General features: G+C 31.4%; 1 protein-coding gene across 1 annotated transcript in view; it reads left to right on the top strand.

Annotated features, from left to right (window-relative positions):
• Positions 1-16,057, top strand: part of LOC148306123 (multiple PDZ domain protein-like) — a 310,195-nt gene that overhangs the window by 173,419 nt on the left and 120,719 nt on the right. Inside the window, exons 17-21 of the mRNA XM_088265577.1 lie at positions 4,843-4,996; positions 8,528-8,647; positions 11,215-11,340; positions 14,212-14,481; positions 15,176-15,499. Of these exons, the coding sequence (XP_088121703.1) occupies positions 4,843-4,996; positions 8,528-8,647; positions 11,215-11,340; positions 14,212-14,481; positions 15,176-15,499 (994 nt within the window). The remainder of the gene's footprint in view (positions 1-4,842; positions 4,997-8,527; positions 8,648-11,214; positions 11,341-14,211; positions 14,482-15,175; positions 15,500-16,057) is intronic.

Raw genomic sequence — 16,057 nt, 5'->3', positions numbered from 1 at the left:
AAACACTTTTATTTACGATGCAGTGCCCTATATACCATTAAATGCGGATAAGGGTCTTAAGAATGTATTTTCTCGAAATTTTCCGATGAGCTTTTCTAAGCATTTCTATTTTTTTTATTATTTGTTACTAACTGAAGAAAATAGCGTTTTCGAAAGATTTAAAAAAAAAAATGTTTGAAATTCACAAAATATATGCTCGTATATGGGTACATATCGCTCACTCCTTTCAACAACGTCATATGTCAAAAAACTTGACTTTTCAGAAGATCGTTTTTTATGTTTAAAAATATAATAAAATGTATTAAAAATAAATATCAAGCCACTATTATTGAACTTTTTACTGTGAAACAGATCTTTTTAGGCAAAACCTGAATGTTTTTTCCTCATTTAAAAATTATTAGTATACTTATTTAAAAAAAAATTACAATACTTTTTTTCAAAATGCAAAAACAACACGTTCTGCTATGTAGCGGGTAAATATTAAGTTAAAAATATGCCACTTTTGCTTGAATAAAGTACATTTTCTGGGCATTTCGTAAACAAGCACAACTTAAAATTGACGATTTTTTTTATTTATTTGACGTTGTTGAAAGGAGTGAGCGATATATGATTGTAAATGGATACATATGTACTATACGTTTTTTAACCTTATGCATATGTGGACATGAACAATTCCATTTGTAGCTATCCCTTTGATCCCTTTCAACAATATTTTGCACCTGTCAAAGAAACAAAAATAAAATGCATCAAGACTCATCAATCCGCGGCACTGAAAGGGTTGGAATAGGTAGGAAATGCGGTCAAACAACTTTTTTCCATGAAAAACTTCAATTTGCTTCAATTTCTGCTCCGATGGCTACATGCTGAAACTAGGGATGGGTGACAGCCACGATAACATTGCATCGATGTTTTATAGTATATTGGTACCTACGTGCCTTTGATAAATACACCACCCTATATATCAGGGATGACGAACCTTTTAAAACCTGTGTACAATTTTTTTTTTAAAACATAATTTGTATACAACATTTTGAGTGTGTCCAAATACTTGTACACAAATCTGGATTATCTCCAATTATAGGATTTATTTTTCATTTAAAAAATTGACATCTCATAAAAGATGAAGAAGAACATTGGTGAATGTTACACGTGTGTATCACTTAAAGTGATCACTTAAACCAGTCTATGACGGTCGTCAGCCCTGTAAATGCTCAGACTTCCATTTTCTTCTTCATCTTTGATGAGATGTCAAAAAATAATATAATAATTGGTATAATTTAAATTTGAAGCAATAACTTTGTGATTTTCCATTTAACAATTAAAATATTAAAATCAGTATAAATATTTTATTATTATTTAATTAAAATGTCTACCGGTTTAGCTAACCACTTCTTTATCAAGACTGGTTAATACTAGTCTATGTTTAAGTATTAATCAGTCTTGAAAAAAAAAGCGGTAAGCTTCGAAACCGGTAGATATTATAATTAAGCTGTTATAAAATATTTTTTTGTGATATTAAAACAAAGTTATATTTTAATTTTATAATTATACGTTTTTCTAGATTTGGCGTTTAATTTGTAGAATTTTATTTTTATTTACGTATTAAATGATTAATCAAACTCCGATTTTTTGGATCTACTAAGTTGTATTTTATTGTTACACATTTCGCCTGGTTATGAAAATGTTGACATTATTTATTGATTTGGAGTTTGATTTGTAGAACTCCATTTTAATTTATGTATTAGTTTTAAATCAAACATAAATTTTTGAGTCTACTAAGTTGTATTTTATTAACAAAAACACATCAAAAATTATATTGTGACAATTGTTTCACCTTGTTAGGGCATTATTCAACGAATGTTTGATAATGCCCTAACAAGGCGAAAAAATTGTCACAATATAATTTTTTATGTGTTTTTGTTAATAAAATACAACTTAGTAGACTCAAAAAATCTGTACTTGATTTAAAATTAATACATAAATGTTGACATTAGTTTGAAAATGCATAACTAGGTGAAACAGTTGTCATAAAATTGATTTTTATATCTTTTTTTACAATAAAATAAAATTTAGTATGTTTTGAATATTGAAAGCATTAACTTTGTGGATCATATTGATATATTATTTCGAGAAATAAAAATACTTTGTGTAATAATGTGAGTGGATCAGAACACAAAGTATTTTTATTTCTCGAAATAATATAAAATTTTGTTCACTAAAAAAATCGGTGTTTGATTTAAAATTTAATACATAGTTATATGTCGCGTGCCACATGCCATGGAAATAAAAATGCATCGAATGTTTGTGTAGCCTCAGATTTTCAATAAAAACAAAACGTTCATGCATCGAAAAAAAATTAAGTACTACAAAAAAAAAACTCAATATAAAACAATTTACTACTCTAAAACTTCGTTATTAGTGAGATTTTATTACAAAAAAAACTTTTCAGGGGGCTCTAGCACTAACCAACTAACAGGGTAGGCAGAGAGAATAGAACACTACACCACTCTGTCTTTGCAAATATTCCTTGCCTCTTCCACGTTCATGCATCTCCTCATACATACCCGCCGATTGTTTCGACTAGCACCGTGTGGGAAGTATTAAACAATGCGATATATTTATACATGAATGTCGTCATGTCCTTCGTTTCTGTCGTTTGCGAAACTATTGATGAACGGAAAAAATACACGTGGCTATTGAAATATGTTTTGAATTTTTATAATTACTTTTATTTTTTCTCTTCGCGTGCCATGCAAAATCGTCTCATTTGCACGCGTGCCATAGGTTCTCCATCCCTGCTATATATATCAAAGAATATCCGGTAACAGCTCGATGCACGGGATGAATCAAAGCACCGGACTGATTAATTTTTCCTAAATGAGACTTAACAAAAAAAAAATTTTAAAAACCCATTAAAAAGACATTTAGCGGTGATTAAAAAGTTGATTTGGATTGAATTGGGGCCAACTTTTTGATTTAAAGTTTAAAAGATTAAAAAAGAACCATCTTTTATTAAAGTTTTCTCATAAAGTAAAATCTGTATCTGATTAACCCGTTTAGGGATTTAAGGATTAGTTGGTGAAAATAAGAAAAGGGTTTATTATTTTTTTAATATATCATTTCCTATTAGAAGTTGGTACAAATATGATGACACGTATTCCGATCTCTCAAGATCACAAAAAACAGTTTTATTGGGCTGAACTACTAACAGTATTCATGAGGTGCGAATATTGTTTATTGATTGGGCATTTACTTTGTGAATTTACATTTCGATTTCAATCTAGAAATAAAATACTTGTGTTTATGACCATTTTTGAATTCATTATGTAAATATTGTGTGAAAACGACCACTTATGAGAACGACAATTATTCTCATTAATATGTGAATATATAATCATTTAAAATAAAATATGTAATTATGTACATATTGCTCACTCCTTTCAATAAATAAATAAAAACTTGATTTTTCAGGAGAACGATTTTTAAGTTTGAAAAATATTGAGTAAATCAAAAAAAATAATTAAACAATACCTTTTCTTCAAAATGCAAAAACAACACTTTCTGCCCTAAAACGGGTAAATATGAAGTTAAAAAATATGCCGCTTTTGCTGGGATGCAGTACATTTTCTGGGCATTCCGAAAACATGCACAACTGAAAATTGACGATTTTTGATTTATGACGTTCTTGAAAGGAGTGAGCAATATTTGAGTCATCCTTTTTATGGCTTTAAAAAAAATAATTTTCATAACTTATTTATTAAAATTTTGTTTTTCAAATGTAAGTCTGATTGGAAGCCTAGAATTTCTGTATCGGATTCCAGGAATTTAGCGTAGGTTTCCAGTAAACTATAATTACCAACGCAATAGGAATTAAAGGAATTATTAAGATAATAAGTTGTAAATGTGGATCTGTGCTTAGTTCTTTAACAAAACGTTCTTAGAATATGGTCACCTTTGCTGTTGGTCACCGTTTTTCTAGACATAATAAAACAACAACGACTTATATAAAATTTTGAGTGTGTCCAAATAGTTGTCCACAAATCTGGATTATCTCCAATCATAGGAGTAATTTTCAAATGATTTTTTGACATCTCATCAAAGATGAAGAAGAATAATTTCTTTACATCTCATCAATAGATGTCTCTAGTGAAGTTCTAGTGATTCAAGAACAATATTTAAAAATTGGTTCATATATTTAGAACTTCCAAAAATTTGAGAAGTGTGGTTGTCAATAATGGTTACAATTGGTGAATGTTACACGTGTGTAAAGTGATCACTTAAATCAGCCTATGACGGTTGTCAGCCACATAAATACTCAGACTTCCATATTCTTCTTCATTTTTGAAAATATGTCAAAAAATAACTACTTTTATAGTTTTTCTGTTTTATTTTTATTTTTTCAGTGTCTAAGTGGAAAAAAATATTATTGTTTTTTTTTTCTTTTTTCTTCTTTATTTTAAATTCTTTTGCATTACATGACATAAATTCACATACAAAAAAAATATAAATAAAATATAAATATTAACACAAAAAAAGATCCCACAAAGGCATGGCCTGTGTGTGAGTATACAATATAATTTGGGTCATAGTAAAGGGTATAATGGTATAGGTATTATAAGTAGAACTAGAATAATAGTGTTAATATAAAATACAACAAATACTTGACTATGAGAAAACAAAACTTATTATTATTTATAATAGTACGTTTTGTTATATAAAATACAGTTCCACAAAAAAATGTCAGGATAAAACATAAATCAAAACTAACAGTAGAAGTTAATACAACATGTCAATAACTATACCAGTAAATATTGTGTTGTCATTGAACGTTTTATTTTTCAGTGTCCCGGCGCCAACTATGACCGTCTCTCGAGAGAAGAGCGTCAGTCCAGGGGGAGATGCAGAGGCCTTGAACCGCCACTGGGGCAAGCCGCGGCGGGTGGCTGTGGCCAGGGTTCCAGGAGCATCTCTGGGCATCAGCATCGTGGGAGGAAAGGTAAGCTTCAATCATATAAAGAGATGTCATCTCACAATGAAAAATCAGGCCAATCAGACCTAATTTACTGTCTGTACTGAGCATGTACATTCAATGAAGCGTCAGACATAAACTAAGCTAGGACACACTGGAGGTGCATCCTAGCTTGGTTTATGGCTGACTTATCCAACATCTTACATGATAAAACTAGTGAAGGACATTGGAACCATAAGCCAAGCTAGGACACACTGGATGTGCATCCTAGCTTGGTTTATGGCTGACTTATCCAACATCGGATCAGTGAAAGTTCATAAGGAACTCTCACCAGAGGTGGTATCTTATATGATAAAACTAGTGAAGAACATTGGAACCCTAAACCAAGCTAGGATTCAAAATGTAGAATCCTCTTCTAGTGGAACGGAAAGCCTGTAGACGAAAGTCAACAGTTCAGTTTTTTTTTAAGAGTTTTACGTGGTTTCATTTCAGCAATGAGCAAATGCTGACAAGTTTCTGATTGGCGGGATTATTTCTCCTTTTTCTAACACAGATTAAAATAAAACATGTTTTTAAACTAGAAAAAACCAAAATCCACTTTAATGATCTATAAAGTTTATACATAATAAGCAATAAATGCAACTCCTATCTAAAAGAAAACCAACAAAACGTGTAAAACACACCAAATGCTGAACAACTACCATTTTTATTATAATTAAGTTTTTATTGTATTATTAATACGAGTATTTAGTAATGAAGAGATGGGTACATTTTGAAACCAGTAGATGAAAATCTCGGTAAACGATACTTATAATACTAACAATTTTCTTAAAAAAGGAAAATATGTTTATTTTTTATCACATAATTTAAACCCTTTTGAATCATCTCATTTGCTTCAAAAATTTCTTGCCCCAGCGTAAGACGGAGGTAAAATGCACAATTTTGGCATGTTTTTTTTTAGTTACCGATGGATTATCGGTGAATGAATACATCTGACTAATGCGGTTGGCAAGCAACAAAATGAGCATTAATTCTAAAGCCTTTTACAATTATATTCATCTACCTTCCGAATCAGTTCACTTCAAATGCGTAAATTGGAGTTGAACCAATTAGTACACTTGGCGGAGATAATTCGATAAGGACTCTGTAGGCAGAACCTAAAAATCCCCCCAAAGGATGCGAGCGATTTCCGGTCCAGTGAGCTGAAAATAGGCACAAAACGTATCGAACAACCTTATCTTGGTACTTGCTGCACTGCTACATACTCCACTTGATACATTATCCAATATGTGACCGTGTTCTTTTTGATGCCCTGGCACAAAGAAAATGCCTGATTTGTAAAAATAAAGGACGAAAGAATTTCCTTTGTGACATATCGCTCACTCCTTTCAAGAACGTCATAAATCAAAAATCGTCAATTTTTAATTATGCATGTTTTCGGAATGCCCAGAAAATGTACTATATCCCAGCAAAAGAGGCATATTTTTAACTTAATATTTACCCGATACCCGGCAGAAAGTGTTGTTTTTGCATTTTGAAGAAAAGGTTATTATTTAATTATTTTTTAAAATGTACTAAATATTTTTCGAATGTAGAAAAAACCTTCAGGTTTTACCTAAAGAGATCTGTTGCATATTAAAAAGTTTAATAAGTGGCTTGATATTTATTTTTATATTTTGTATTATATTTTTAAACTTTAAAAACTTTCTCCTGAAAAATCAAGTTTTTTGATTTATGACGATCTTGAAAGGAGTGGGCGATATATCATATTTGAAATTGATGTTTTTATTTCTTGAATGTTTTTTGCAGTTACTTTGGCACATTTTACAAACTTTATGAAATTAAACAACTTTGTTCCAGCCACTTTTTTATTAAAAGTACATTTTAACCTACCGGTTTAAACAAAAACCTTCTCATCAACAGGGTTTATTAAATTCTACAACATTAAAAACATTAAAATACTCATAGTTAATTACATTCCCTTACTAAAAACTTCCACACACTCCGTACACCATATGAAAATATGATTTAAAAAAATGATTTCAAAACTGCTAAATGTTTTTTTTATTATACATTGCGTAGCAACTCCAAATAACAACTAGTTATTATTTATTTATGTAGTTGTTATTTGGATTTGCTACGCAATGCAAAATAAAAATAACATTTAGGAGATTTTAAAATCATATTTTTAAATCATATTTTTTATACGTGTACGGAGTGTTTGGAAGTTTTTGGTAAGGGAATGTTATTAACTATGAGTATTTTAATGTTTTAGAATTTAATAAACCCTGATGATGACAAGGTTATTATCGAAACCGGTAGATTAAAGTGTACTAATAATAAAAATTTATTCTATATTCCCCTGGACTGGTACCTGAAGCGGAGGGCTAATCACCTTCCTTCATGTGTAAACGATCAAGATAACACTGCGTTTATATGACACAGTGCTCTATTCACCATTGGGGTGCGGATAAGGGTTTATTATCATTATTTTTTTTAATAATAATAAAAAAAAGTGGTTAAAACAAAGATATTTTTATATTCAATACGTGGCAGAGGTCCTTTCGCTTGTAATCGACTCGATTATTTTTTTCTCATTTTCTCGTTCCATGTTGAAGATTGGCAATCAACAAGACAATATTCACTTTGACTGCAGCCGCGCTAATCAGTGTCTTAGTGCTACAGTGGAACCACCCTATTAATTTTAATCCAAGATATTTTCTACTTATACTTATACATACTTCTTTCAAATTTGCGTTAACCTTTGACTTTGCTTCATTGTAAACAGGTTTTTTAACTTCAAATTGGAAGTTTTACAACCTAAATTAGAAGTTTTACAAAAAAAAATTGGAAGTTATACTGTATTTTATAAAAAAATGTTAGAATTCTTAAGAAATATTCATATTAGTACTACATATGTATACCGTCAGCATGAAAACCTGCCCACATTCTTTGTTCTTAAGACTAGCAAAAGCGTTAGTCGTCAACTTGGCAAGCCTGCGCGGCGCGCAGTCATAGTCTGTGCTCGCGATGTGTACTCAAGTTTTCAGACAAGATTTTTAAAACTACTATCAGGGTCAGACAAAAGATGTTTCAATAGAAAAATATGAAATGTCTATTTTGTGATTTGTAAGAATTTCTGTATGATTGGTTTACATTATGTTTATTTATATATATTTAATAAATAGACAATCAATATTTTATTATATTATTAGTTTAAAACCAATATTTTTAGCTTTTCCACTTTATTTTTATTTGACCAGCGACCGGGTTTCGTCGTTACCGACACCATCAGACTGGTCTGATGATGTCGGTAACGACGAAAGAAAAAAAAGAAAAAAGAAAGTTGATGTCTTGTTGATTGCCAATCTTTAACGTGGAACCCAGTCTGATGATGTCGGTAACGACGAAACCCGGTCGCTGGTCAAATAAAAATAAAGTGGAAAAGCTAAAAATATTGGTTTTAATTTAATAATATATTGCAATTCCATCACGAAGTGTCAGTGGATAATATAAATCAATATTTTATGAATGCTTTAAGTTTGCTTTCTTTCTCAGGTGGACATTACCAATTCTGCAGGATCAGTGGACTCCGCTACGACAGATGTTGTAATTTCCGGAATATTTATCAAGAATGTCGTTCCCAATAGTCCTGCGGGACACTGTGGAGAGTTGAGGGTAAGTTTGGCTGTACAATATCCTTTTTGTCCCTTTTGTGTGTATTTATTAAGTTCAAAAATCAAATATTTTGATAAAAAATGGACCATTATTTATTGAACTAATTAAGTCAATTTAAAATAAATTAATATTTCTTGATACACTAACGTTAAGTTAATTTTTATATAATTTGAACATGCTGTATTTAACTCCGTCATTTTGTTAATAAAAAAAATTGAAAAATAATAAATACTTACCAGTTTATCTATGTTTATACATAGGCTGGTTAAGTGATCACCTTACACGCGTGTAACATTTACCATTCTACCTATTATTGCCAACCACACTATTCAAATTTTGGAAATCATAGATTCATATATGATCCATCTCATGACGATCCGTGATTGAGTTCACAACAGGCATCTATGATTGGATTATAAATACTTAGACTTTTTTAGACCATATTCTTCTTCATCTATGTTGAGATGACAATGATGAAAAAAGAAACTCCTAAGTGGAAAACCCCAGATTTGTGAACAAGTATTAGGACACACTCAAAATGTTGTGAATTATTATACTTTTATTTTTGTTTCTAAATATGGCTTTTTAAATTATTATTTTAAACAATGAATTGTAGAAACATAACGTTTACCATAAAATAAAACGTTTTCTAAAATTTGGCTACATCAAAGTTTAATAATACAATATAAAACTTCACTAGACTAGACAAACTCTGTCTTTATCAATATAATATAAGTTCACCTAAACAGAAATATTTCACCCTCTTTTTCTTTTGAGAAATCATATCCATTTATTATCTGATCTTTGACGCAAAATTGATGTTAGCCACTTTATCAAAACGTCCAGTACTCTTGTATTATTGGCTTTCTCAACAAATTTTCGGCAAATAAAAATAATAAAAAATAACAATAATAAAATAAACCCTTTTTTAAATTTCGAGAAATTATTGGTGCCCAACGTGTAGCCTTATTTTTTAATGTAAATGTTTTATTTTTATTTTTTTAAGTTAATGGAACTGTTAGATAAATTCATGAGCGTTAACGAGTAACACAAAACAGGTATTTTTACCAATACAGTTATAAAAATTGTATTAAAATGTGTAAAAAATTACGCTGGCCAAAAATTCACGACTTTTATTTTGTAACTGGGATGAAAATACCTGATCTTCAAGCACTTTGCATAGCTGAATTCAAAAACGAAAGCAAAAATATGAAGCAGGTCAGATTTTTTAGATATGGATATTTTTAAATCTGATATTGACAAAACATTATTTTATTATTCATGTATAAACATATAATGCTATCGTATTCAATATTAATAAGTTAATATATTTTCACTGTTACTCCATATTATCAATACATTTTTTGAATCCCTTAGACCTTAGACTAAAACATGTCTAGATACCATGACTGTAACATCAAAACTTGACGTGACATAAGCTTGTCACCATATAAACTTAAAATAAGAACGATTAACTTAGTCCAAATAAGTCATCAAAATTTCAGTTACAAAATCATTGTTGGCCAGTGTTATTTAATATGTATATTTAAAACAAATAAATAATAACCGTTTAAAAATAAAACAATAAGTAGATCAAACAAGTCATGTTTATGATTATGAATTTTGATCAAAATTCGGTTTAAATCGTAAGAGAATATTGTTAAAATAACAAAAAAGCAATACTAATTGAATACATTCAAATTATTTTTTGACATCTCATCAAAGATGAAGAAGAATATCGAAGTCTGGGCATTTACGGGGCTGACGACCGTCATCGGCTGGTTTAAGTGATCACTTTACATACCAGTAACATTCACCAATTATACCCATTATTGACAACCACACTACTCAAATTCTTGGAAGTTCTTTATATATGAACCAATTTAGAAACCTTGTTCTTGAATCACTAGAACTTCACTAGAGGCATCTATTGGTGAGATGTAAAGAAGCTTTTTACTAAGCAGAAACTCTTATATTAGTATGTGAGGTCCAAATCCTGGATTATAATCACACACATGAGAAACGCCAGAAAATACCATTTTCATTTTTATTATTTAAGCTTATAATTTGACCAGATAATTTATTTACAACATTTTGAGTGTGTCCAAATACTTGTTCACAAATCTGGATTATCTCCAATTACAGGAGTTATTTTCATATTATTTTTTGACATCTCATCAAAGATGAAGAAGAATAAGACTTCCATATTCTTCTTCATCTTTGATGAGATGTCAAAAAATAATACGAAAATAACTCCTGTAATTGGAGATAATCCAGATTTTGTGAACAAGTATTTGGACACACTCAAAATGTTGTGAATACATTCAATGTGAAATATATATAAATATGAAATGTCCCCAATAAACGTGACGCGTCCTTAAATTTTTCTTTCTATTCTCGATTGTCAAAAAGCCACCTATGAAGAATTCAAAAAAAGTATGCGTGCATCGCATGTGTGAACAAAAGGTTTTTTTTGCCTACTAATCGCACTTGTTTTATATTTCAATTCAACCTTTTTTCATGTAAGCTTGGGTGAATAATGTTTCATTGATGGTATTTTTCCACAGACCGGAGACAGAATTCTCGAAGTCGACGGTGAGGATGTTAGAACGGCGTCACACGAAAAGGCAGTTCAGATCATCAGAGCTGCTGGCGACCCCGTCACATTTTTGGTTCAAAGTCTTCTTCCTTGGGTAAGTTGAGCAAATAATCCTTAAATAATATTATAAACGCCAATAAACTCGGCCTGAAGTCACAATAGACCTGATATGGTCGTGGTGACATAAGGGGTACAAGATCCCTTGACCCCCAAAGGAAAAAAAACTCGGCCTGAAGGCGGATTTACATTGGGTAAGTTACTGACGCTAGAACTGGCACCTAAACTTGACCTATGGTACATTTTTTAAGGCGGGATAGTCAGTAGCCCGCTATTGAATTTTCTTTAAACCTAGATAACATTTTACGTAATTGAATTTTTTGGTATAAACACCTCTATTGAATTGAAAAATCAAGTTTTTCTTCGAAATATTGTAAATACTTATATGGTTTAAAAAAAAGACTTATTGAAAGGTTAAGAGTTTTAAAAAAGTCAATGTATCGTGAGTATATTGTCAAAAAACGTTTACTCTAAAATCCCTGTTTGAATAATCCCTGTTAGTTGCAGCTTTTAGCTTGAATAAAATACCCACTATTAAACTTAAAGTTAAATTTATTTGTTAAACTACATAAATATGACATTTAAACTACTCGGTGTATTTTGACAGTTTATAGAACGCTGGAAACTTTATAACACTGCATCATTAAGTCAAATCTGCATATTTTCGAGTTTTTTACCCACGAATTATATTCTTAAAAAAATCTTCAATACATATTCCAATATTTGAAAAACAGGTAACATTTAAAATGTTTACATTTTAAGCTTTAAATGCCGTTTTTGTATTGAAAAATTAAGTTTTTCTTCGAAACAAATATATGGGTTTGAAAAGAAAAGAGCCATGGAAAGGTAAGCAGATATTTTTTTAAAAAATACGTATATTCTTAAAAAATACAAATTCCAATATGTATATAAGTATTTAAAAAATTGTGATCGAAACACATCTGACCCCTCGCACAGCCGGTCGCATACTGAATTGTATGTTTGCGAGTACCCCCTTAAGATAGCGACTTGAAAGGACAGCGAAAGAGTTTTCAATACTGTAACAAAAAGTGTATTTTCACTCAAATACAATATTGTCATTGTTCGTATTAATAAGTAAACAGCTTGTGTTATTCGACACTTTCAATTTCAATCAATATTGAAATGGTAGGCGTGAATGGTAACACGTTTTGTGCTTAGTTTACAATTCGCAGCTCCAATTCCCTGTTTGTTCTGCAATTATTCCTCCCCGAGTCGCCCCACCCACTCCACCCGCCAAATACCTTGCCCTTTTCACGGACGACTTGCCCCGTGTAAACAAACCCACATTTACCGGGTGTTGTGTTCATATATGGCCCAAATGTATCAATTCCCCCCTATTTATCAATACTAGAATTGAAAGTAATTTAGACAATTCCAAGAGTCAATAATTTATCCGTTACACTATGAATTGAACTCCTCTATCGATTTATCTCAATAATATATACCAATAAAGGGATGTTAGAATACAAAATTAAGAAGAAAAAGAACAAGAGTATGACTCAAATTGTTATGTAAAGGCATAAACCGTAAATAAAATAAAACATTATTCATAACATATATCATATATCAAAAATGGTTAATTTTCAGTTGAGCATATTATCGGAATGCCCAGAAAATGTTCTATATCCCAGCAAAAACGGCATATTTTTAACTTAATATTTACCTGCTACAGGGTAGAAAGTGTTGTTTTTGCATTTTGAAAGAAATGTATTGTTGATTTATTTTTAAATACATTAAATATTTTTCAAAATGAGAAAAAACATTCAGGTTTTACTTAGAAGTTCTGTTGCACAGTAAAAAGTTCAATAAGTGGCTTGATATTTATTTTAAATACATTTTATATAATTTTTAAACTTTAAACACGATCATTTACACATTTATCAGAATCAAGATTTTTGATAAATGACGTTGAAAGAAATGAGTGATATTTTTGTGGAATCATCAGTGTGGATATATCAGTGTCGATCAATTTTTTATATTTTTTAAGTACAAGCTGTATAATTCCCACACAAATAAAATAAAATGTATCAATTCCCCCATTTATCATTACTAGAATTAAAAGTAATAAAGACAATTCTTAGAGGCAATAATTTATTCGTTACACTATGTGTTCAACATCTCTCTTGATTCATCTTAATATATTAAGAAAGAGAGGTAAGAACACACTATAATGAAGAAGAAAAAAATTGTAACACTTTGTCTGTTTTGTTTGGGAAAGAAATACGAATCAATATGTATTATATTACAAACTTTATTGTTAGTCGAAGGTTAATGACAAAAATTTGACTTGATGATGGAATGGTTATACCGAAACCGGTAATCATGATAGCAATGTAATGTTTTTATGTAATATTACACAAGTTGAACGATGAATGATAAGGAGATTATGTAATAGCCATACCACAAGATTCACAATGCTTTTTATGTACAAAATATAAGGTGAAGGGGTTATTCGCAATAGTAAAATTCAGTAAGGGTCCGGTTGCGCTTAATAAAACTAATTTAGTTTTAGAATATATACGAGTATATTGGATTTTTGTTTGTTTTTTGGAATTGATATTCAATTTTTTAACATTAGAAAATAAATTCAATATCTTCTTCTATTTTGCTATTTGGAATAAATCTCTTCCAATTTCAATAGGTTAAGCTGTACACACAAAGGCTTTCAAATATTACACAATCTTATTAGAAAATAAAAAAAATAATGTACGATAATCGGCTTTTCAAACTCAAAACACAGTAAGGGACATTTTTTTGTAGTACGTTTTTTGTTGCTTGTTGGACTAAGTAGATTGTACTTCCAAAAATGCAAAAAAAAGGACTGTAAAAAAATGTCCCTGACTGTGTTTTTAGTTTTGACAGCCGTGAATATCATTGGTGTCCACAGAACACAGATTCAAGCGAGGTAGATAGCCAGAAGCAGGTGAATAGCTCCACCGACACCCTGAGCGAAAGTCCTCCGTTCAAGTCCGGTCCGAGTCCATCGCGGGCTCCTCCGAGTCCTTCCATCAGGGGTGCCGCGAGTCCGTCGAATAGGACTGCCAGTCCTCCGCTGAGGACCAGCTCTAGGACCAGCGGAAAGAGTCAAATAATCTCACCTACTGCAAGTGTGAAGAAGACCAGGGCTCCGGGGCCTCCAAAAACTCCAGATTTAGAGGTAAAATTTAATCCGTGTTAATCATATTATTTTTTGACATCTCATCAAAGATATAGAAGAATACGGATGTCTGGGCATTTACGGGGTTGCAAAGGCTGGTTTTAGTGATCACTTTACACACTGTAACATTCACCAATTCTGCCCATGTTTGATAACCACACTACTCAAATTCTTGGAAGTTCTATACATATCGCTCACTCCTTTCAACAACGACGTAAATAAAAAAAACTCGATTTTTCAGGAGATCGTTTTTAACGTTTAAGAATATAATAAAATGTATTAAAAATAAATATCAAGCTTTTGAACTTTTCACCGTACAACAGATCTTTTTAGGTAAAACACAAAGGTTTTTTCTCCATTTGAAAAATATTAAGTGGTTGATAAAAATATTAAACAATACCTTTTCTTTAAAATGCAAAAACAACACTTTCTGCCCTGCAGCGGGTAAACATTAAGTTAAAAATATGCCCCTTTTGCTGGGATACAGTACATTTTCTAAGCATTCCGAAAACATGCACAACTGAAAATTGACGATTTTCGATATATGACGTACTTGAAAGGAGTGAGCGAAAAAATTATCCAATTTCGACACATTGTGCTTGAATCAGTATAATTTTCACTAGTGACATATTGTACCCACTAATGTGTTAACAATACACCTACATGTGAAAATATTTAATTTTTTTGTTCCCAGGTGACCGAGCCTGATTGTCCCCCGTTGTATGAAAAACCAGTGAGCAGGTCAACCACTCCAACGAATCTACCAAAAAGTGCTTCGCCAATTCCTGGCAAACCTGCAGACCTTCCTGCGTTGGGTGTAGTGTCTCCGAGCCCATCCAAGACCTCCATGGGAACGCCGAGTCCGTCAGTCACCCCCAAGCCCGAGGAGGATGTGCCGCCACCCCTGCCCGTGAAGAAAGAGAAGATTGTTTACTCCGATGACGAGGAAAGCGAAGAAGATGAGGAAGAAGACAGAAGGGAACTGGAAGGAAGAACGTACACTGCTAAGGGTGTCGAAGTAAGTGTTTTTACAATAATTATCGAATTTTAAATTGTGTTTCAGAAAGAAAGGTATGTTGAGATGGTTTAGATGAGTGGAAAGAATGAGCGAGGAAATAACAGTCTAGGGTTGTGGTCCCGTGGTTATTTTTTAGGCGAAGATTGTGTGCAAAGACAAATTGGTGTGGCGTTCTATTCTCTCTGGCTACCCCTGCTTGAAAGCGGCGTGATGATTAGACAGTTACTACATCTTTGCATCAGTTTATAATTCAAAATAAAAATAATAGATTTTTAATTACAATAATTGATTCGGCAGTCACTTTGTGGTAATATCTATCAAATAATGAAAATTTCAATTAAAAATGGATAGGTTTACTCTGTAAAGTGTCGGGTTGTGGTCCCGTGGTTAGTGTCGCGGAGTTTCTCGGTTCGAACCCACTCTGCCACGATTTGGTACCTATTTCTAATAATGAGCCGCTTAGGTTCAGAAAAAGCATGAAATTGAAGTATTTTTGTAAATAATAAAAACACAAATATGTCTCATTTAAAAAAATGACAGTAAAAAAATTTAAGGCAA

This window comes from Brachycentrus maculatus, unplaced genomic scaffold, assembly GCF_059751285.1.
Source record: "Brachycentrus maculatus isolate JH-2025_06_01 unplaced genomic scaffold, ASM5975128v1 h1tg000252l, whole genome shotgun sequence".
Taxonomy (NCBI): domain Eukaryota; kingdom Metazoa; phylum Arthropoda; class Insecta; order Trichoptera; family Brachycentridae; genus Brachycentrus; species Brachycentrus maculatus.
The sequence above is the reverse complement of the archived record's forward strand: the minus strand, read 5'-3'. Positions and strand labels throughout refer to the sequence as shown.